The sequence below is a fragment of the Carettochelys insculpta genome, chromosome 7 (assembly GCF_033958435.1).
Source record: "Carettochelys insculpta isolate YL-2023 chromosome 7, ASM3395843v1, whole genome shotgun sequence".
Taxonomy (NCBI): domain Eukaryota; kingdom Metazoa; phylum Chordata; order Testudines; family Carettochelyidae; genus Carettochelys; species Carettochelys insculpta.
Genome location: NC_134143.1, coordinates 10,032,416 through 10,056,049, shown reverse-complemented (window position 1 = coordinate 10,056,049; position 23,634 = coordinate 10,032,416). Strand labels below are relative to the sequence as shown.

General features: G+C 56.2%; 1 protein-coding gene across 2 annotated transcripts; it reads right to left on the bottom strand.

The window, feature by feature from the left end:
- Window positions 1–1,032: 1,032 nt before the first annotated feature.
- On the bottom strand, window positions 1,033–22,579 carry CALY (calcyon neuron specific vesicular protein). 2 transcript variants are annotated; one of them, XM_074999954.1, is made up of 5 exons: window positions 22,347–22,579; window positions 14,328–14,472; window positions 10,802–10,918; window positions 3,142–3,255; window positions 1,033–2,278 (listed from the first exon to the last, which is right to left on the bottom strand). In XM_074999954.1, the coding sequence occupies exons 2-5, from the start codon at window positions 14,466–14,468 to the stop codon at window positions 2,075–2,077; spliced, it is 576 nt and encodes a 191-aa protein (XP_074856055.1). In that variant the 5' UTR covers window positions 14,469–14,472; window positions 22,347–22,579; the 3' UTR covers window positions 1,033–2,074. The 2 variants fall into 2 exon arrangements, with proteins under 2 accessions (XP_074856055.1, XP_074856056.1); XM_074999955.1 differs by lacking the exon at window positions 22,347–22,579 and adding an exon at window positions 19,359–20,769.
- Between the last annotated feature and the right edge of the window lie 1,055 nt (window positions 22,580–23,634).

Genomic DNA, 23,634 nt, shown 5'->3' with positions numbered 1-23,634 from the left:
TCATCTTCCTTCAGTGTGAACTTCTGCCGCAGGCTGGGGGACATCAAGCACGACAAACAGACTGGAGGCATGAATAACTCCAAAGCCCAAGCTGATGCCCCAGCACATGGCAGTGTCAGACTTGCCCAGCACTGGAGTCACAGTGGGCCAGGTGTCCCCATTATCCTGGTTCATATTCACTGCTCTCACTTGGCTCACGAGGGGTTGCGGGGCAAAATGAACCACTGTCATGATTTACCTCTGGACATGGCATAGGACGTGCCTCCAAATCAGACATGCCCTAGCTCAACCACTTCTGGGCTGGTCAGGCTGAGTCCCTGGGTTAGGGCTCTCTGCCCTGTGCGCTATAGGGTGGTGTTTCTCAACCAGGCATACGTGTACCCTTGGGGGGTACACCGAGGTCTTCCGGGGGTACATCAACTCATATAGAGATTTGCCTAGTTTTACAGCAGGCTCCATAAACCAACACTAATCAAGTGAGTACAATCTAACAGTTCATTCAGACAATGACTTGTTTCTACTGCTTCATACGCCTTACGCCGAAATCTAAGTACAATACTTCTAGTCCCATTCCCTGATTTGATAACATGGTAGAAAGTCAGCCAGTTTTCAGCAGTCGCCTGCTGTGATATTTTGCACATTTCTGTCAGTCGTTTTTCAGTGTGGTGTAACTTGGTGGGATGCAAAACAAATCGGACTCCTGCAAAGGGCACAGTAACTTGGAAAGGTTGACTGGTATGTGTTTCAAGACCTCAGAACCGTGTTTCTCAACTGGTGGTACACACACCCTTAGGGGCACGTGAGAAAAGTCTGGGGGTACCTATATATTTTCCCCTTGCCAAAGCAATGCCTGAAATGGGCTCCTGACGCCAGAGCACACAGGTGTGCCGGTGAATTTGATGAGCACTTTTTACACATCTGTGTCAGGTGGCTACACTTTGCCCAGCTGTCAGCATGGCCAAGCTCTTGCACAGACAGATTAAAAAGAAAAAAAAGTTGAGAATGGCGAGAAGAGTGAGTGAACGAGCGAGCCCAGGTGAAGATGTACATTTATTTTTACTTACAGAACAGCTGCTGGTCACCACATTCACTTTGGCACTTGGAGATGCTCGGAAGTGCTTTGTGGCAAGTTGCCAAACCGCGCTCTCTATAAAAATGTACAAAGGGGGTAAAATTGCCCACGTAGGTCCACAGCGCAAAGGCCTAAAAGCAGTAGCACACACCACACACACACGGTGTAAACAAGAGCGGCACAAGGATTTCACACCAATCAGATCCTACCGACTTGAAGACATCTTAACGAGCAAACCGAAAAAGGTACTGTAGCCAGCGGCGATGTAATTAAGTGGCATCAACTGCAGCCTGGGAATTAGCAATCAAATTGCAACCGAGATTAGCGAAGCACAGACTACACTGAAAAGCTTACTCAAATGCAAGTGCAATGCAGGCTAACATTTGCTGCCAGACATGAGAGCAGGAAAGCAGCACTTGGCTGCTCTATATGTTGCGATTTCCACGGTCTGCCCAGCGCCTAGTTGCTCCCCTCCCGCCATGAAGTAAGTCACAGGCACTCAGCTACACCGTGGCGAAAAACCACGAAAGGAACACTGCCGTGCAGGGACCCAACAATCCTCCCGCTGCTAAGCAACGTGTGCAGGGAAAAGCTGACCCCGGTATCGCGCGAAGAGGAGGGCTGCTTCAGTCCAGCTCAAATTTTCCACGGCGGCGCAGACAAACAGCAGCAGCGCCTCTCAGCCGGGGCGTGACGTGGTGTTCCCATGGCCCTGCAGCCCCTGCGCAGAGACTCCCCCAGCAGCCCGTTAGAAATACAGAAATAACTGAGAACAAAGCATAACTGCTGGGATGGCATTTTTACGCTCAAGAAACTGGAGGAGGGGCCCCTGTCAGAAAGGAGCAAAATCTCTGCTCTGCGCCTGGGAGAAAATTTGTTTCGGCGTCGCCTGTTCCTTGCTGGACTTGCGACACAAAACTAGTGTTGAATGGGTTACGACGTTCCTTGGAGTTAATACACAGCGCCCAGAACCGCTGTCTGGGGGGGCCAGGCTCCTGTCCCTCACTGCTGAACGCCAGCCAAATCCTCTTTGCCGTTCTCTGCTTCCTTCAAGGCATTCATGACGGGTAACCAAGGGGAAGGCAGTTCCGGGAGAATTTTCTTGCCTTGATTTAAGTGGTTAATGGCCATGTAGAGGCTTCCCTGGGGGCCCACTTCCTGCTCAGAGTAGTACATCTCCAGTGTGGCAGGAGTGCAGTGTTTGTGCTGGGGAAAGGAACAGGAAACAGCATCAGCCAGAGAGCTTTGACCCGTGGGCCTTGCTCCAAGAGGGGAGGAAACAGTGAGCCTGGCTGGGGCCCCAAGCAACCTCGTAACAACTACACTGCCCCATGCTCTTGCAGGCAGTGAGATAGCGTGAGAGCGCAGATAGCTCCACCCGCTGCAGTGCCTGCTGCTCCACACCCTCCAGCAGCACGTTCGCACCGGCATCCCTCCGCCGATAACACCTTTCCCCTGGATCTGCGCCAGGAAGCAGAATTCTGCTCCTGGTCCAAGCGTCCAGGCTGGGAACCAGCCGGGGCTGGGCTCTCAGCTCTGCCTCCGTGACCATACGCCGGCTCCTTGGCCCAACCGCATCCCCCTGCGTCACCAGCTTGGTGCTGGGAAGCAGCCACACAAGGGGAATTTGTGGTGGCATTGCATTATGGGAGCTGGCCAGGGAACCCAGCCCACAGAGAACATGAAGCAGGGGGCCACGAGGCATCTGAACTGCAATTCCCATGAGGCCTTGCAGCTGGTTACCCAGACTGAACTGTTCATCTGGGGAGTGTCTGGTTTTCCCACAAAAATCGGGCATTCTTCTGGGAATGTTCCACTGAGACAGGGTCCCCCCGCCCCCCGTTTTCTGCCCCAAAACCATTTCAGTGGGGACACGTTGACCATCCCAGATTCCTGAAGCCCCAGCGCCCACAGAGTTGGGGATTTCACTGCACGTCCCACACGCGGCAGGTTCCAGCGCCCGACCCGGCCCCAGCCTTGTGGCACAGCTCGTCCAGCAGGCGTTAGGGCAAGAGGATTGCACAGAGATTGAAAACATCGGTGGGAATATTGGACAGGGCTCATCTTACCTTAAACACAAAGCCCTCCGGGCAGCTTAGCTGGTCATACCACAGCGCCTTGTACATGACCAGCATGAGCAGGCAGGCCAGGAAGGCCATTGTGATGAGAATCAGTCCTGTCAGCTGGAAGGAAAGGGAACAAAACACAACGAGATGCAATGAAGACAGCTGTGCACCGAGCCGGAAGAGGAAGGCAGTGTCCCCACTCATGGCACTGGGATTTAGTGCAAATGCACAGCCTCATAAGACGTCACTCAGCGTTCACAACAACTGGCCCAAGAGCAGAAAGTGCACCGACCCAGTAGCAGGGTGGCTTGCTGCTGGCATTGGGCTAGTCAATGTGGCAAGTACCCCCGTGAGCCGAGATACCCTCTTGGATCCTGGCTGATAAATCATCCTGGCTGCCCTGCCACAGCGTCCTCCTTTCAGGGCAAAGGCGCATCGAAATTTCATCCGGCCCACGCTCCTCTAGACTGGCCCCTGGGACCATGTCCTCTAAAACTAGGAGCTCGCCGCCTCATTGGTAGAGCTGGGAGGGAGCTGTTCCTTATTTCCCACAGAATACGTCGAGAACGATGACTTTTTCATTAAGGTTTTTGTGGTTTTGAGAAAAGTCCCCCCACCTGAAGACGCACACAAGCAATGAGAGAGGGGACCCTGCCTTGGTGGAGCTCTGTCCAGGCCAGGTGTCCTCATGCACTTTATAGTCAGAGGCGTGGTATTATCTCTGTCTGTGGCACTCAGGGAAATCATCACTAGGTCATGTGCCCGGGTCTGGGGTTTGCACTTCGAGACCAAGTGAAAAAGATTTGGAAGGAGCAACAAGAGGGAGTCAAACCTGGGTGCCGGCCTTGCCATGAGAGACGACAGGAACTCAGTCTGTTTTAACAAGCAGTCCTGTAGCACCTTAAAGACTAACACATTTCTTAGGTCATGAGTCTTCGTGGATAAGAGCCTCTCCTTCAGGTTATTGGAGCAGACCATTAGAATCCAGGGTCTGTATAGTGAGGCGGAGGTGGGGAGAAGGATGGAGATAAGAAAGGGGTCTACTAGGACCACGAGAGCAAATATCAAAGGTGGGAAAATTGTCCTTATAATGCATAAGGTAACTGAGCTTTCTGTTAAGGCCAAATTTAAATGTGTCCAACTTGCAAATGAATTCCAGTTCTGATGTCTCCCGCTGTAATCGTGTGGTAAAATCCTACTGCAGGAGAACGGCTACGTCGAAATCCATTACTGATGTCCAGGGGTGCATAGTGCCCCCCTGCAGGCTTACGTGGATTCCAGTTCCCGATGTTGGATTGGTGTTCCCTCATCCTCCAGCGTCGAGGCTGTCTGGTTTGTCCAGCGTACATAGCAGAGCTTAACTCCGTTATCTTATGCATTACCCACCAAAGCTCACTACCTCATAAATGTGCTCGTCTTTAAGGTGCTACAGGACTGCTGGTTAGCTGTGAAGCTGCAGACGAACACATTGAGTCAATCTGTTTTGTTTATCTCAGAGGTGACTTCACCAAGGCCTACAAGTATCAACCTGGGGAAGAAATTCCAAAAGTAGAAGGCTCTTTAATGGAGCACACGAGGGTGGACAAGGTGCAATGGATGGGACCTAAAGCTGGACAAATCAGAAACAAGGAGCACGTTTTAAATGGAGGAGAGTTGGCCCTTAGAACAACTCACCTAGAGACACAGGGGGCTGGCCACTGCTTGGAGTCTGGGAGGAATGTCTCTTTCTAAGGGACCTGCTCTAATGCAGCTGGATGGTCTGGGCTGCCAGCAGGCGTCACGTGGGAGCAGGGAAGAGCTCACTAGCCTGCAGGGGGCAGGAGATTTGACTGGATGGTTAGCATGGCCCCTTCGGTGGAGTCCAGAGGCATGTGAGTGGCCACTGCAGCGGCAGCCGTGGGACAGGTGATATGTGGAGGCACAAGACAGGTAGATAGAGGGATGTCATTGGCCAGTTACTCATTCCCCAACGGGGGAGAAGCGGGTCCCAGGGACTGGCTCAGACAAAACACGTGTGACGTCATTTCTATTCCCTCAATGAAGCCGCTTCTCCTCCCAGGGCGCGATATGGAGCTGGCCCTGCTGCTGGTGGTGCAGAGCCTGGGCAGTGCCGCGCTGCCTGCGACAGGCTTCCAGCGCATGTGGGGGTGAAGAGGGACGGGGAAGGCTTAGTTTCCCTTCCAGGCCTGGCCTGGCCGACTCTGGGCAGCGCAAGGTCTGATGTTTGTCTTCTGCCGAGTGCTGCGAAGAGCCCTCTCTGCTTCCACCCACAGAAAGCTTCCTGCAGCGGCTGGCTTGTTGGTTCGGAAGTTCTATTTTGGGCCCTGGCTCAGAGAGCGAGAGCTGCTCTTCGCAGCCGCACTGAAGCTCTGGGGCTCAGGTGTAACACGGGGATCTCTTGGGCCATCTCTGTGCAGAGCCAGACTCTCCAGCCTCTCCATCATCCCCACACCCGTTCAAACTCCCTGGGGTTGTACGGTGCACGGTTGGAGCACACCCGGGATTGCCCTGAGCAAGGTGTTAATGTCCAGTTTCACTGGGGAGCTTTAACCTTTTCCTGTGCTTTTTTTTTTAAATACAGTTGAAGTCCCTGACAAAGGGTGAAGTTGCTGCAAAGGAAACACTTCACTGCAGGGGCCAATACTAAGGCCCCTCTCTCAGTCTCCCTACTGGACCCAGGACCTGACTGATTGCTTGGGACAACTAACAGGAAAACGGGCAGGGGTGCAGGTTACAGGTTTAAAATGAGGGATCCAGAGGGGGACACCGAGCAGAGCGCCCCAGACAGTGCTCACTGCTCCTCACAGCTGTCTAGGGACCTCTGCCTGGATGTGTGAGACAAGGGAGGACTGGAAATAAGCCCCATCGTCGCAGGTCACACTCCCAGGTGCAGCATCCTCCTCCTGGGGTTGTACATACCGAGGGCCAGGAGGAGGCTGACGAGAATGTCCCGCGACTTCAGGGGGCGGCCAGCCAGCCCACTCCCTTCACTGTGACTCCTAGGTGACGGCTCAGCGGATCGCAGGGCTGTGTGCTTTGCCTGGATGCTAAGTCAGGTCCCACAGCTCCGTGCAGGAAGCAGGAATTCTGCCCTGCCAGCACACCCTGTGCTGAGGTCCATGACTTAACAAAGAGAAGGAGACTGGGTCACAGCCCCGCTTTTCACAATGCGAGAGGGACCAGGTCAATGGATAAAATACTCCTGCACGCTACGGAGATGCTAGCTGCGACACCACCCCTGCAGCAGAGTTGAGTTTTGTGCCCCTAGCAGAGACACCCCAGCTTTGGAAGAACACTCCCTACCCTCGGCGCTCAGCCTTTGAATACTGAATGGACTGCTTGGGGATTTACAAGCGTTCCCATTCATCAATGGGAAAAGTAAAATTAAACGACAAACGGGCCCTTTAGGAAATGCAGCGTGCTGCCTCCCAGACGGGCAAACACTAAACAGAACAGCCCGGCCTCTTCAGCATTCTTACGTAGTTAAAACTCACTGAAATCTACTGCACAGGCTCTGTTGGAAGAAGTTAGGTTGTAGTAAAACGCAGTTACTGGCAATGTTGTATCTATTGCTTGTGCTTCTGCGCAGACCACAAGCTATGCCGGGTCGGAGTTACAGCTGACAGCACAGGCCAGTAATTTAGGGGAAAATCGTTAAGGGGATGGCGCAGTTATCCCCCAAGTAAGTGCTGCAGAAATTCAGAGGCAAAGCTCAATCTAACAGGAATCTTGCCATAGTACTGCAGATGGTAAAGCAACCTTCCTTCTGCTGTGCAGAGATGCCGGCTACCACTCCACATGCATGCCCCCAGGCCGGTTTACTCCCAGATGAGCTGAAGATAGTCTTTAAAGACGCATCAGGCCCTTCTCTTTCTATTTTGGAATTTTTGTCTTGTTTTTCCTCCCAGAAGATATTAGGCTACGCCCACATGGCAGAGCTATTTCAGGGTACTAAAAGCGCTAATCCCTGGCTGTGACACACGCCCATTCTAGTGTTATCTGCTGAACTAATGGGCGCACTATCTCGGCATCCCTCCTGCCCTCTTTGCAGGAGGCGTAAGGGATGTTTGGCGCTGTTTGGAGTTTGGGCTACGTCTACATGACAGCCCAAGTGTGAGGGCAGGGGCAAAGGACATGCACGGTGAGGTTGGTTCTCAGTCAGGGCGCTCATCTGCGGTGCAAAGAGACAGCTTGTGGCACCGAACAGCATCAGCCAACCCTCCGTCGCAATCCCCCACAGGAGCTCACTGAGGCTGTCAAAGAGAACCTAGAAAATAAGGTAAGCAGTGAGGTGGCCAAGTTTGCAGATGACACCAAGTTGTTCAGGACAGTCAAAACCAAAAGGGATTGTGAAGAACTACAAAAAGATCTCAGCAAACTGAGCGATTGGGCAGCAAAATGGCAAATGAAATTTAATGTGGGTAAGTGTAAGGTAATGCATGTTGGAAAAAATAACCCAAATTACATGTACTACATGATGGGGTCAAATTTAGCTACGACAGATCAGGAAAGGGATCTTGGAGTTATAGTGGATAGTTCTCTGACGACATCCACGCAGTGTGCAGCGGCAGTTAGTAAGGCAAATAGGATGTTAGGAATTATTAAAAAAGGGATCGATAATAAGACAAAAGATATCATACTTCCCCTATATAAAACTATGGTACGCCCACATCTTGAGTACTGCGTGCAGATGTGGTCTCCTCACCTCAAAAAAGATATATTGGCATTAGAAATGGTTCAGAAAAGGGCAACTAAGATGATTAGGGGCTTGGAACGGGTCCCATATGGGGAGAGGCTAGAGAGACTGGGACTTTTCAGTTTGGAAAAGAGGCGATATGATAGAGGTATATAAAATCATGAATGGTGTGGAGAAAGTGAATATAGAAAAATTATTTACCTTTTCCCATAATACAAGAACTAGGGGACACCAAATGAAATTGATGGGTAGTAGGTTCAAAACTAATAAAAGGAAATTTTTCTTCACCCAGCGCACAGTCAACCTGTGGAACTCCTTGCCCGAGGAGGCTGTGAAGGCCAGGACTCTATTAGGGTTTAAAAAAGAGCTTGATAAATTTTTGCAGGTTAGGTCCATAAATGGCTATTAGCCAGGGATAAAGTATGGTGCCCCTAGCCTTCAGAACAAGGGCAAGAGATGGATGGCAGGAGATAAATCACTTGATCATTGTCTTCTGTTCTCCTTCTCTGGGGCACCTGGCATTGGCCACCGTCGGCAGATGGGATGCTGGGCTGGATGGACCTTTGGTCTGACCCAGTATGGCCATTCTTATGTTCTTATGTTCTTATGTACAGGTGCCGTCCTGACGCTGAGCTATAGTTTTGCCAACAACCATGGCACATTGGACCAATACCCCAGGGACCCACACCCAAAAGCAGTCGGAGCGGAGACTGCAGAGAGACAGGGGCAAGGAACACTAATGGGCAAATCTGGACTATGCCGTGCAGGGAGATGGGGCAGAGTCTTCCTGACCCATTGCGGCCAATTACTACCCTGAGGGTGTGTATCCCTTGTACCCTACTGGGAACGCTCCTGCTGTTACACAGAGACACGGCTCCAGGGCTCCGAGTGTCCGGCAAGCACATGTGGGGAATGAAGAAAGCTAAGGTCAGACTCCCTGAGCCACCACTTTCTTGGGGTGAATAGGGAAGGCCCCCAGAAACTCCCTCCCTGCAATGAGAAGGCTGGAAATTCCAGCATGAGAGATCAGGCTGGGGAGTCCTGAAATGGGCCCTAACTGAAGGAAGCTGAGGACAATGACCCTGAAAACTAGAGGGACAAAACACAGCCACGTAGCTTCTCAACAGAGCGGAGCCAAAGCGTGCCAAGGAAAGGCAGTTAGGGTGGGGGGGGGCGGGAGGGGAACCCAGCAAGATGGCGGCAGCTAGAACTTGCAGGAGAGAGCAGAAGGAGCGGATGCCAGCCCCAGCAGGTCGGCAGGGCTGTCTTCAAACCTCTCCGAGGGGAGCAATGGCTCCAGGGCAGCTGCTCAAATCAGCTATCCCGGCTGTGCTCACCGGGACACTGCAGAGCATTTAGCCACCAACAGCCTGTGCGTCTGGAGGCAGAGTCAGAACACGGGAACTGGCAAGGACCTCGAGAGGTCATCGAGTCGAGCCCTCTGACCTCACAGAAGGACCATGCACTGTCTAGACCATCCCTGTTAGATAGTTACCCAACCTGCTCTTAAATATCTCCAGAGATGGAGATTCCACAACCTCCCTTGGCAATTTATTCTGGTGTTTTACAACCCTGACAGTTAGAAAGTTTTCCCTAATGTCCAACCTAAACCTCCCTTGCTGCAGTTTAAGCCCATTGCTCCTTGTCCTGTCCTCAGAGGCTAAGGAGAACAATTTTTCTCCCTCCTCTTGATAACACCCTTTTAGGTACTTGAAAGCTGTGATCATCTCAGCCTTCTCTTTTCCCAACTAACCAAACCCCGTTCTTTCCATCTTCTCTCCTAGCTCAGATTTTCTAGACCTTTAACCATTTGAGTTCCTCTTCTGTGCCTCAGCTCCCATTTTTCCACATCTTTCCGTAAATGCGGGGCCCAGAACTGGACACAACACTACGAGACCTAATCTGCGCCGAGTAGAACGGAAGAATGGCTCCTCGTGCCCTGCTCACAGCACTCCAATTCTCTGGGACAGCCCGAAAGCCCAGCAGCTGTGAGACTGGCTGACGCAGACAGCAGCACGCCAAACCACGTCAGCTGTGCAGAAAGGAGTCCACAGCCACTGCCCTGGAGTGGCTACAACAGCTCTAGCAAACCCAAGATAACCCAAAAATTTGCCTAGAGGACACCAAGCAGCACTTCAAATACGTGGTGCTCCCTGGAAAGACCCATGCCAAGGGCACGTCAGACCTGAGGGCATGGGTGTGGGGAGGGAGCAGCAGAGACCAGCTGGCCATGCGCTGAAACGGTTGCAAACCCCTCATCTCCCCACACTGCCCAGCCTGTCCCTGAGCCTGAGTGAAGGAGCTGCAGTGTCCAGGCTCACCCGTGACGTGCCCCAGAGCACCAACTTGCGGGGCCTTGAGGGATGGGCAGATGCCACAGCTCTGGCACTTGGCTCAGCCAAGCCCTGAAAATTCAAACCCAGCTTGTCTGTCTCTGCCCCTCACCACAGCCGCGCTCCCTGCTGTTCCCCAACCAAGTCCTCTCCAGCCCCGTTTCCATCTGGCTCCTCCATGGCTCGGACGCAGGGGGTGGCTTCTCTTGGTCAAAAGCAGAGAGCAGCCCCTCCTGCCTCCCTCTGCTGTGGGACAAGGGAACCTCCCTGCCACACGCCCTGTAGGGACCACCCAGCCTGGTCTGGGCAGCACCAGGGCCTCTGGGCTGTGCCACAGAGCACCCCATGCTAGCCACCTCCTCCTGGCCTGCCCGTCCCACTCTCCAGCGGAGAAGCAGCCCCCGACACAGACCGTGTCCAGCCCTGGACAGCACAGCCCAGCCCAGCTTGTGCCCTGTCCTGCCCTACAGGGAACGCAAATGGACTTGCCCCGTTTCAGGCTGGCCGTCTCCTGGCTAAATCAGAGCTGGGTTGAGGGAATCTGGATTGTTCACTTCCCCCGTGTGGCGGTGAGACCCGGTCCCTCAAGTCACACGCCCTCTCGAGGCTGGGGGGGGGCAGGTGGACACTTTACCTTGACCTTCTCCGAGACTTCATCATACAGGTTTATGTTCAGCTTTTTAATTCCAGGGACATGCAACTTTCTCTTCTTCTGCTGGAGCTGGTACTCCGTTCTGGTCTTGACAATCACCTGGGAGGGGAGGAGTCAGTAAGCGGCCACCCGAGAGTCACAAAGCAGCACAGATGCTGCCGGAAGACGCCTGGGAGTTGGACCCCCAGGGCAGGCAGTGACCCAGTAACGCTGGGCCTGACAGTGGCCTGGATTTTAAGCAAAGGTGCCCTGGGTTGATTTCTCTAGCTGAGCTGAGAAACCCCATCCTATCACAGTGCCACAGCATGGTTGTGAACTGCAGTAAATCCTTGAGTTGCGTGGGGGTTGCGTTCTTGCAAACCCCACGTAACAAATTTCTGTGTAAGTCAGCAGGGAGAGGGAACCAGGCTGCAGCCTGGCTTCCAGCTCCCCGGGGCTTGCAGGAGCTGGGAAACCAGGGGGCAGCCCTGATGGAACAGACGTGCATTCTATGGTGTTCAGACGTGGCTGGTTTTCTTTTCACCCTCAGCTCTAAGGTGTGCTAGGCTGTATGCCCCGGACCATAGCTTTGTGAACAGCCCGTCCATTAACTCAGGGTTAGTGGTAACAGACAGTAGCAAGCTAAAAGCCCCTTCTCCGTGCCTTCCCCCAGCCATGCGGTTGTCAGCCTGGCAGCCGCGTGGCTGGGGTAAGGCAGGGGAAAGACTTGTAGCTTGCCTAGCTGCCTGCAGACAAGCTAAAAGCCTTTCCTGTGCCTTCCTCCAGTGGTCTGGCTGTCAGCCACATGGCTGGGGGAAGGCAGAGAGAAGAGGCTACAGCTGTGCTGAAGTCACGTTAACGTGAGTTACGCAGAGCCTGAAGCTGCGTATTTGAGGGTTGACTGTACAGTCTTTCCTGGGGTTCATGAATTTCTGTCGGTGGTTTGTGGCAAAGTTCTCAGAGCAATTCACCTCTAGCGCTGCCCTGCTACACAAAAACACCTGCTCCCTTTGGTCTCCTAGGGCCCACCAGGACTTCAAGGAATTCAAACTCACACTTACCTCTGTGCCCTTATCACCCCGATATCTTCCCCACCTTCGTCGCCACACTGGACACGTCCACCATGGCAAGCAGAGCAGTGCTCCCTGCGTGTGGTGTGCTCAACAACGGCTGCATCCGAGCCCCCTTCTAGTCCACAAAACTCACTCCCCAAGAGCCCAATAATGAACGTTAGGTCTGGCAATGAAGCTGCCTTTGAAGAGTAGCACCACTGGCTAGAAGGGGGCCAGGAACCTTGAATATCTGCACAGGGCCCCGGCCTTCAACACAGCGACAACGTCGATGAAGGGTTTTATTATTTTTTTCACTTTGATTTTGTACCCTCCTGTCCTTCAGGAAAGGATGCGAGGCCAACACTTGCTGGAAGGGCAAATATTACATTGCCATAAAGGACTTGAATCCCCAAACCCTGCGACCTGTCTGGGAGCAGCTTCCCACCAAGAAGACTGTGCCATTTACATAACACGGTGGGCCTATGCTCACATTCAGCTTGTGAGGACTTCAGCCCCACAGGCGAGTCCTGACTCCCTCCTGGCAGACGCTCTGGCTGCTTTAAACCTCAGTCCCTCATCTCAGGTATCTTCTGTTGGTCTCACATGTGAGCTACATACAATGCAAACGTCTGCTCCAAACACTGCACAGGAATCCCCTTGGATGCTGGCCACCCCCCACACTCCACCTGACCTGCGGACAATCACTGCCTTCCATTTTGGAGTAAAACTACCCACCGCTAATCGTGGGTGGTGTGCTTCCATCCCTTGCACTGACCTACCTTCCTCCCAGGAAACTACCGGACCCTGAGTGGACCAAACTCTCCTTTTCCATGGCCTCCCAGGGCACCTTGTTCCAAACCACGATGTGCAAGTTATCTCCGGCTTCTGACGAGAAGTTCTCCAGATGCTGGCCACCTGGTCCCGCCTCACCTCCACCGGCCATGCTGGGACAGCCAAGCATGCTGGAGCAATAGCTTCAATGCTACATAAATGTCCACCGACACGACTGGCCCCTGCTCCTACCTCAGGCAGAGTTTGCGTACAATAATGCACAATACATGTCTCTGGCACAAAGCCCCTCCTTCCCCCCTGAGCCCAAAGTGTCCACCCTTTTGTCTACCCACAGCCACCCGCAACTTCCCACAACTTTGCAGCCCTGGAGTGGCTATAACAGCTCTAGCAAACCCAAGAGAACCCAAAAATTTGCCTAGAGGACACCAAGCAGCGCTTCAAATACGCAGACTGATGACAACAGGAAGGTCCTGCCAAGAAGTTAGGGCTCGCAATGAAAAACCTCGACAAGCAGGCTCTCTCATTCACGACTACTGTTCCTTGGCCCCTGCCAAGTTCACCAGCCAATTAACACATCCAACCTTGAACTTGACTTTCCCCGTTCTCTCTGAATACACACAATTTGCTGTATTTCATTCCTGAAACCCCACAGTCAGGGCCAATACCCTCCCCACTAGACCATGGTGAGTTTATCCCACATGAGATCCTTGATGCCAGAATCAGAAGGGACTGAGCTCTAGCATCCTGCCTATTCCTGGTACCTCTTCTTATCCCACATCCCTGTCCATCCATGCTTCCCGACTCGCTCCAGGGCCCTGCTCCTACACCAAGCAGAGACATTTTTTTCCGAATTTGGTATAAATTCAACAAGAGCTGCAGTGCACGTGAATACAAGATAGTCCTAAACATCAAACCGTGCTTTTTGTAGCCCCTATTTTAAGAACAGCACACACACAGTGATTTGTAACACGATGCTTTGTTTTGCTGGCGTACTAACACGGCTGCCTCTCTGCTATTGCAGGACATTTGCAAACTTACATATTCTATTTCCTCATGCTTTATGTGTGTGTTTGTACCACTGTCTTGCTGACTTTCAGTCCCAAACCCAACTTTACTGCACGTTTAATTTCAGTTTTCTTTCTTAAAATGCGTGTTGTCCTTCCCAGCAGGAACGCTGCAAGCTTCTGTTTCTTTTTCAGCGTCAAGACTGTGGCAAGAACACCATCAAAACCCAGATATGGTATCCTATCCCACAATGCACTGCCCATATTAAAGGGGGAGTTAGCCAACGTTTCGAGATCACATATCGTTTTGTTTGGATACAAGTTGTTCATTTTGGGGCTTTTAGACGTTCACCGAAAATAATCAAGAGGTTTTTTTGTTTTTCTTCTTTAACTTTGCAATTATAGCATCCAGAATCACAAAGAAGTCCCTAAACAGTTGCATGCGGCTCCGGAGCCGCAGGTTGCAGACGCCTGTCCTATACCCCTACCCCCCAACCCTGGCTTTGGTCCCTGATTGGCTCAGAATTTGGCCTTCCACTTGACGCTGTAATCTCAGTCCAAGTCCTGATTCTGATCCCGGCTCAGGTCCCATTCTAACCACGAGGCATGGCTGCCTCCACCCCGCTCCCTACCGCCAGGGCAGAGGGGGCTTGCCCTCGGGGTTGGTGCCACAGGCGTTACCTTGTCAGGAAAGGGCTGCTGGAGCTGGCTGACGTCCAGCGGCGTCATGAGAGGGATGTTGTCCAAGCTGTCATCACCGTCACTGCTAGCGCCCTGCTCCTTGCCCGGCTTCTCGCACAGATTGCTGCCCACTTTCACCATGGTGCTGGGACGGAGGAAGGGAGAGAGAACCAGTCAGGCAGCTGCTCAGTTTGCAGAGAGAGCCGCCGGTCACCCACAATCCCACTCTGATCACTGCCGCATCCCTCTGTGCTCTGCACCACGCATGTCCAAACAGCAGTGAGCGGGCACCACCATTCCTCAGCTGGCTCTGGCCCAACAAGGCATTGGAGGTTACTACAACCCTTCTGGACAGTTACAGGGTGAAACAAGGCTTCCGGGCGGAGAGCGCACCTGGAGTGTTCCAGAGGGCTGGCCGTGCTGTCAGGACATGGCTGCACCGTTACAGAGCTTGGAAAACATCGGCAGGGTGTGACCCGACTGTCACAGCGCAGGGACTGTGTTAGCGGGGCATGACTGGAGTGCCAGGGAACGCTGACTGCATTCTTGGGGTGTGACCAAGAAGTCACAGATCACAAACAATGTTGTCAAGTGCAACAGAAACATCAGAGAGCAGTCAGCGTGGTTGAGGTGTGACTCGTGGGTCAGAGACCACTGATACTGTGGCTGAGTGTGACTGAAGTGGTAGAAAGCATTGACAGCGCCATCGGGTGTGACGGGGTGTAGGAAAGCGCTGAGCGCCGTCGGGTGTGACGGGGTGTAGGAAAGCGCTGAGCGCCGTCGGGTGTGACGGGGTGTAGGAAAGCGCTGACAGCGCCGACAGGGTGTAGGAGAGCGCTGACAGTGCCGTCGGGTGTGACAGGGGTGGAGGAGAGTGCTGATAGCGCTGTCGGGGTGTAGGAGAGCACTGACAGCGCCGTCAGGTGTGATGGGGGGTGTAGGAGAGCGCTGACAGCGCCGTTGGGTGTGACGGGGGGTGTAGGAGAGCGCTGACAGCGCTGTTGGGTGTGACGGGGTGTCGGAGAGCGCTGACAGCGCTGTTGGGTGTGACGGGGGTGTCGGAGAGAGCACTGACAGCGCTGTTGGGGTGTAGGAGAGCACTGACAGCGCTGTTGGGTGTGACAGGGGTGTCGGAGAGAGCGCTGACAGCGCTGTCGGGGTGTAGGAGAGCACTGACAGCGCTGTTGGGTGTGTTGGGGGTGTTGGAGAGCACTGACAGCGCTGTGAGGGTGTAGGAGAGCGCTGAGAGCGCTGTCGGGTGTGACAGGGGTGTAGGAGAGCACTGACAGCGCCGTCAGGTGTGATGGGGGGTGTAGGAGAGCGCTGACAGCGCCGTCGGGTGTGACGGGGTGGAGGAGAGTGCTGACAGCGCCGTTGGGTGTGACGGGGGGTGTAGGAGAGCACTGACAGCACTGTGAGGGTGTAGGAGAGCGCTGAGAGCGCTGTCGGGTGTGACAGGGGTGTAGGAGAGCACTGACAGCGCCGTCAGGTGTGATGGGGGGTGTAGGAGAGCGCTGACAGCGCCGTCGGGTGTGACGGGGGGTGTAGGAGAGCGCTGACAGCGCTGTTGGGTGTGACGGGGGTGTCGGAGAGAGCACTGACAGCGCTGTCGGGGTGTAGGAGAGCACTGACAGCGCTGTTGGGTGTGTTGGGGGTGTTGGAGAGCACTGACAGCGCTGTGAGGGTGTAGGAGAGCGCTGAGAGCGCTGTCGGGTGTGACAGGGGTGTAGGAGAGCGCTGACAGCGCTGCTGGGTGTGACGGGGGTGTCGGAGAGAGCGCTGACAGCGCTGTCGGGGTGTAGGAGAGCATTGACAGCGCTGTTGGTGTGTTGGGGGTGTTGGAGAGCACTGACAGCGCTGTCGGGGTGTAGGAGAGCACTGACAGCGCTGTTGGTGTGTTGGGGGTGTTGGAGAGCACTGACAGCGCTGTGAGGGTGTAGGAGAGCGCTGAGAGCGCTGTCGGGTGTGACAGGGGTGTAGGAGAGCGCTGACAGCGCTGCTGGGTGTGATGGGGGTGTAGGAGAGCGCTGACAGCGCTGCTGGGTGTGATGGGGGTGTCGGAGAGCGCTGACAGCGCTGCTGGGTGTGTTGGGGGTGTTGGAGATCACTGACAGCGCTGTGAGGGTGTAGGAGAGCGCTGACAGCGCCGTCGGGTGTGATGGGGGTGTCGGAGAGCGCTGACAGCGCTGCTGGGTGTGATGGGGGTGTAGGAGAGCGCTGACAGCGCCGTCGGGTGTGATGGGGGTGTCGGAGAGCGCTGACAGCGCTGCTGGGTGTGATGGGGGTGTAGGAGAGCGCTGACAGCGCCGTCGGGTGTGATGGGGGTGTCGGAGAGCGCTGACAGCGCTGCTGAGTTCACCTGGCATGCTGACGCAGACTGGCAGCGTTGTTTGGCTGCGCCTGGAGAGTTCCAGAGTGCAGAGCATGCTGTCAGGGTGCGAGTCAACCTTCGGAGCGCCCGGCTAGCACCACTGGGACGTAACAGGACTGCCCCAGACCGCTGTCAACAGCGCCAGGGTGTGACCGCGGTGGCAGAGGCCCCGAAACTGTTGGCGGGGATGGCTGGAGTGCTGCGGTGGGCTGACAGCACAGCTGGGAGCGACTGGAGCGTCAGAGAACAGGGGCAGGGCTGCGGCATGTGACTGGACTGCTCTTGTGCACCAGCAGTGTGGGCAAGTATGACAGGAGCGTCACAGAGCACTGGCAGGGCTGGCAAGGTGCAACTGGGCTGCCAGAGAGCACTGACAGCGCTGTTGGCTGTAACTGGTGTGCACTGGGGTGTTGTTAGCTGTGACTGGAGCGTGGGCAGCACTGACAGCGCAGTTAGGGTGTGACAGGCGTGCCAGAGAACACAGGGTGCTGTCAGTTGTGAGCAGAGTGCGAGAGCACTGTTGCTGTTCTCAGGCACGACTGGCGTGTGGGCGGCACTGACAGTGATGTCAAGGTGTAACTGAGCTGCTGCTGTTGGTTGTGACTGGCGCACACTGGCAGTGTTCAGGTGTAACTGGAGTGTGGGCAGCACTGACTGTTGCTGGGGTGTGACTGTCGTGTGGGAAAACACTGGCAGTGTTGCCAGGCGTGGGGCGCATGGAAAGCGGGGAGCTGGAGTCAAGGGGGCAGGGAACGACGGAGACTTTCCCTTCCCTTAGATTTCCTGGTTGTTAGGGGCTCAGCTGAACTGTGGCTCCGCACCTGAGGCCAGAAATGAAGGGTTCAGGGGGCGGGGTGGCTCTGGGCTGGGGGAACAGGCTCTGGGGTGGAGTGGGGATGATAGGTGTGGGGTGCAAGCTTCAGGCTGGGATGGAGGGGTTCAGACTGCGGGGTGGGGGTACGGGCTCTGTGAGGAGTTTGGGTACGGGGGGTGGTTACACACTGGGGCAGGGGGTTGAGCTCCAGGTATTGCTTACCTCAGGCATCTCCTGGGAGTCGCTCGCATTTTCCTCCAACTCCAAGGTGGAGGAGCAGCCTGGAAGCAGGCGCACTGCCCTCCACCCACAGGCACCGCCTCTGCGGCTCCCATTGGCTGCTGGTCTCAGCCAATGGGAGCAGTGAAGCCAGTGCTTGGGCCGCGAGCAGCACACAGAGCCTTCATGGCTGTGCCTGAGCCTAGGAGCCAGAGGAAAATGCTGGCCCCATCTGGCAGCTGCAGGGAGCCAGGCCAGGAAGTGAGCCTGCCTTAGCCCAGTGCACCACTGACCGACCAGGCTTTCACTGGCCACGCTGAGCAGCAGCAGCAGGTGCTCCTGGTCGGAAATGGCCCACTCGCCAATCCGAACTGAGACGGAGCTGGAGGCGCTGCAGAGCCCACCGCCAAGGCCTCCAGCTGCTCCCAGCACTGACAGCTGTGCAGCAGAACTCTGACCTCAGCACTCCCAGCCAGCATCCGAGCCCTGCCGTGGGAAGGACGAATCCCCACCACACGGAAACCCCGCTGATACAGGACACACTGTGGCTGTGATCTGGCAGCTTCTGAGTCGCGGGCATCCACACCAGCTTCACGGCAGCAATTTACACCTTCCTTTGAGAAAAAGCAGTGCAGCCTTGGCACGCGGCCGAGACGATGGCTTTCACACAGGTGTGTCTTCCACTATCGGAGGTTAATGTGTGTCCACTCGAGAGCAGCTTAAACCAAACAACGAAATTCTCTCTTCTTTTGCACCAGACCCTGCCTTTCAAATTGCCCCTTTTCATCCTGTTACGACAGTTATGGACAGACCGAGGGCAGGGCCCACATCTAAAATTGCTCCCAGGTGAAGACACGTGCAGGAGCCTGTGCCGTGTGACGGCAGAACTGCTGGCTGACTGCAGAGCTTTTGTGCCAAAAAAGGAACCAAAGACACAAAAAAGAGGAAATCAATTTGCAAGCTACCCCGTGCCTGAGGATTCTGCATCTGCTCAAGAACCAGGGGCAGCCAGCTGCAGCATCCAACCAGCCCCAGCCACCGTGCGAAAGCACGCACTGGATCAGACACTGCAGCCGGCTGAACAGCAGGGTGGGCTGCCACAGTCTGTTTGCTCAATCCCCTGCGGGATCTGCTCTGAGTATTGTCACTTGTGCTGGAATTCCTGGCCACCCTGACGTCCCTTAGCCTCCCGCGATCCCCTTCCTTGAGGGCAACAGACAAGATCTGCTGTCTGGACTAAGTCGCCTGGACTGATCTCAGCTCTGCCCCACACGACACTCCAGGGGCGGATACAAAAATCTACCCTCAAATGAGGCAGCTAGGCCAGGCCAACCTGAAAGTCCCTCTCCCCACCCCCGCCCACTCGGCCCTGCCCTCCCAGGGAAGCCCAGGGGCAGAGGTGAGCTGTGCGGAGAGCTGCCGCCCCGGAAAAGATCAGGGCTAGGCTTTGAGGGGATGAGGCTTGCCCAACACTTCCAGTGCTACAAGCAGCTTCCAGATGGTTGCCATTGGCACCTGTGGGGCTGCTCCAGCAGCACCCCCGGGGAGGGCCAGCAGATGCACACTGCCTGCCTGGCACTGGTGCACCCCAATAGTGTGTGCAGCTCCCAGCACCCTGTGAACACACCTGCCATGGAGATGCAGCCGCCGTTCCACAGCATCACTCCCGCGTCTCAGGAAATGAGAAGGACCAGCCCTTGCCCTCCGAGCCGTCAGCTCCAGGGATGATTGGGATTCCTTTGCGCTAAGGCCGGGGAGCTGTGCTCAAAGATGGTCGCGACAATCGACCGACGTTCAGTGCCACCTGATGAGGGTTCCCAGACGTGGGGCTCCGATGAAATTGCAGCTTATCGCAAGGATCCTGTAGCAAGTCCCTCCACGCTGGTGTGAATTCAGAGATGCCCACAAACATCCTCAGCATACTTCACGAGGCTTCCGCTGAGCAGTGTGATCGACTGTTCACCCAGAGCTGGGCAATCTGTTAACCCCGGCCCCTGTGTAGCCGGCCCTCCCCAGCCAGAGAGGAACCCAATGATTTCCTAATCAACCAGCATTACGGTATTGTAGAGTCGTCTAAGAAGAGCACTGCTCTAACCAATCCCTCAATGGCAAACAGCCACGCAAGCTGCCATGTGATCCCCAGGGCAAGTTTAGGTGCAGCCCCTTCCTGCCTGGCACCACACTGGTTAAATACCCGACACTGCTGTTCGCTTGCTCTATGCATAGGGTTGCCAGATTGCGGGACAATCCAAATTTCCTTGACAAATCCCGCATCCCACATTCACACACAAATGTCCCGCTGGACATTTTCATGTAAATGGGGGATGCGGGACTTGAGGAAAATTTCATCCTGAAGCTGGCGCTGGCAGCCAGAGCTCCGTGCCCCAGCCGGCTCCCAGCTGCACGGGGCCTCTGCCCTGGCTGGGGATCACACAGCTGGGGCTTCCGACAAGGGCTCCCCGTCCCATCCGCCTCCAAGCTGCGGTGCTGAGGGGTCCCCAGGTTCCAGGTTGTCAGATCTCTCCGCACACCCTGCTGAGGACCCCGGTTCCCAGCTGCAGGACTATGGGGCCCAGCTGTGGGCCCCTGCTCCTCCCTGTTTTTGGAAAATTTACGCAGGACAGGCAGCCATGCTGGGGATCCCATGGCTGGGGCAGCCTGTCCCACCTAAATTTTCCAAAAATCAGGCAACCCTTTCCATGCACAGCAGGTTTGGTGCCATTGTGCCAACCTGGAAGAACACCACGGAAGTCAGAGATTGCAGGCCGGCAGGAAGCTTTGTGGTCAGGTTGTACGGGCTCCTGCAAATTCAGCCCAGGGAACTTCACTCAAACATTCCTGCAGCCAGCCTGTACCTTATGGTCAAGCTGCTAGAGTATTTGTTGCAGGAAAAGTCCCAGGTAGAACTACGCTAGATTTACCCCTGTGAAACCGAAAGCAAAATCTTACCCAGCCACTCCTGAGTTCCAGGGGGGTCTGTGGGGCATGGCCGTATTGTCCAGCCAATTCAAAGCTGCCCTGGCCAATGTCCTTGGCTGTTCCTCCACACAGAGTATAACTCACACATTCCTCATCCTGGGGAAAGTTACTGGAGTTTAAATGAAGTTACACCTGTGACGACATTGGTCCCATAGTAACTTCCCTTGGGGAAAAACACAGAGTGCTCTTTGGCTTTGGCTTAAGGAAACTCCACTGCCGAACCGCCCCATCAGGAAAGTTCAGTCCTGAGCGCATCCTTCGCATCAGGCCGGACATTCATCTCCCTGCACAGATTCACGTAGCTGTGCAGAATGATGGCTGTGGTGGCTCCCCGGGGCCAGGCACATCCAGGCATCTGCCTGGCCAGCCAGCATGGGCTGCTAAGAGGCGCACGGTGATGCTTCATTCTCCGACGCACCCTGGATCCCAGAGCCTCTGGCCAGGCTAAAGGGCCTTCCAAATTGGTACCGACCAGTGCGTGCCATCTTGCCTGGCCAGCGGTACTCTCTAAAACAGGGGCTGGCCCACTGCCAAGCCAGTGCACATGAGCACAGAACCCGACTGTGCCCGGTACACGGGGAGGCAGTTACAATGCTCGTGTTTCGGGCTGCTGCAACCGTGCCCGGCTTGCTTGTTTCCCCCTTAGTCGATGCTGTGTCCAAACCTAACCCAATGGCTGTGAAGGGACAGAGCGCAGACAGAGCTCCTGCGCACCAACCTCTCAGGCTGACACCCTTCTGGAACCCAGGGACCCCTCTCATTTTTTCCCCATCCAAGCACAGAATAAAGTTTGTTCTGCGCACGGCGGCACGGACAGCGTGAACCACCCCCTGACACACACACTGTGGGCCCTCTGCTAAGCAGCTGGGTGGCAGGTGACTCTCCCGGGGGCTCAGCATACAGGGCACACCGGTGGGAACCGGCTAGGCCTGCTGCTTCACCTCCCAGCTGCGGGAGAAGACCCAGCCCGCCCCGCCCCACAACCAGGAGCAAACCAGGCGCTCTGGTTATTTCTGAGCGCAGCCACGCGCGGGCAGGGGCGTGGTTTGCAGACAGCCGGGGGAGGGAGGAAACGCCCTTAGCTGTTGGCGGGGGGGCACCGCACCAGCGGCTGCTTATTGCGGGGGGGGGAGGAAGAAGTGGAGAAAAATCAATGCCCACAGCCCCCGCCCCGCACACACAGCCGCGCTGTGCACGCCCGGAGCCGGAGCCGGGCTGCAGCGCCGGGCCCAGAGGCGCTGCCCGGGGGGCAATGGCAGCGCAGCGGGGACGCCCCCGTGTCCTTGCCCGCAGCAAAGGGGCGGCGACTGAGGGTTGCAGCCCGCCCAGAGCAGCTGCAGGGCCCTTCGCTGGGCCGCCTCGGAGCCATTTCCAGCGCCGCCGCCCCCCCCGCCCTCTGTGCGCGCTGCCGAGTCCCCCCGCGCCCCAGGAAGCTGGGCCGGGCCCCCTTCGCAGCCCCAGCGCGCGGCGCGGCGCCCGCAAGCCCCCGCCCGGGCCACAGCCGTACTCGCGCCCGCGGCGGGCTCTGCACCGCCCGGCCCGCCGTGCACGGCAGCGGTGCCGCAGCTGCACCCGCCTGCCCGCTCCCCCGGCCCCGGCTCTGCATTGCTCCCCGCGGCCCCCGGCAACCACTCACGCGCTGGGCCGCGCGGCTGCTCCCCCGGCGAGGCTCCCGCGCGGCGCGGCTCTGCTGGGGAAGGCGGGCTGCTGCCGGAGCCCGGTTGCCTAGGAGACGCGGCCCCGCCTGGCTCCCTGCCAGCTCCAGCCCTGCCGCGCCCGCGTGAGCGGCCCTGCACCGGCCCGGGGTCCGCGGCGCCCCTGCAGGGTCCCGGCTGGCGCAGCGGGGCACAAGGCGCAGTCCCTCCTCGGGCGGCCCGAGCTCTGCAGGGCTGGGCGGGGTCGCGGGCTGCGAGGCGGGGCTTGTCCCGCCTTTCCCCAGGTGCAGCGCCGTGCACCCGCTCAGCTGTGCCCCCATGGCAGCTCTCCTGGCTCCGCAGCACAAGCTGGGTCCTTGGCTGCGCCCAGGTCCCCTCCCTCTCCCAGCTGCTGGCAAAGGCCCCCGAGGCCTGTGTGCCGGCTGCTGAGAGCTGAGGTCATGACCTTGGTGGCCTGGGTCTTGCTGCCACCCAGATCCCAGGGAGCTGGCTCCACATGGGGCCCACAGAGACGGGCTGCCTTATTCCTGGCGTGGCTGGGGCCACAGGATGCAGCTCTGTTCCCAGTGTGTCTGTGCATCACCCACCGAGTCCCAGGGTCAGGAGAAAACTAAATCTTGGCTGGACTGGGCAACCCTCAACGCTTTGCACATTGTTCCTTGGCGTGGCATTTCCCAGACGTGGGAAATAAAACTACATGCAACCCTCCTGCTCAGGAAATTCCATGGTGTGCCAGGGTAGGGTGACCATACATTCTGTTTTTCCCAGGACAGGCCCTTATTTAAGTGTCTCACCGGTGTCCTTACTTTTTTAATAAAATGAGCTCATTGTCCCATATTTTGCGGGGCTCCTGTTTCCTGGCACTGGAGGTCTCCAGGCAGCAAACCCTGCTATCAGGGAGCTCCTCTGCTGGGCGGCTGCCCCATGCCCTGGCACCCCACCGAGGCAGCCCCACTGCTGGTGAGCTCTGCCTTTGAGTGGCCTCTTCATTTCCTGGCACCCCCCACTTGGGAGGTTGTGGAGCCCCCATCCTCCACTCCCTTTCACCAGGAGGCTGCAGATCCCCCCATCCCTGGTGCCTCACTGTGGAGCATCTGCCCCATCACCGAGGAGTCCTGACATGCAACAGCAGCCCCCCTCCCTGGAGGCCAGTGTCCCATATTTGCTATAGGGCAATGTGGTCATCTTAGCCATGTACAGGGTTTGCACCCCCACCTCAAGACAGTCAATGGCAGAAGCTGCTGCTTGATGAGGCAAGTGCCCGAGCCT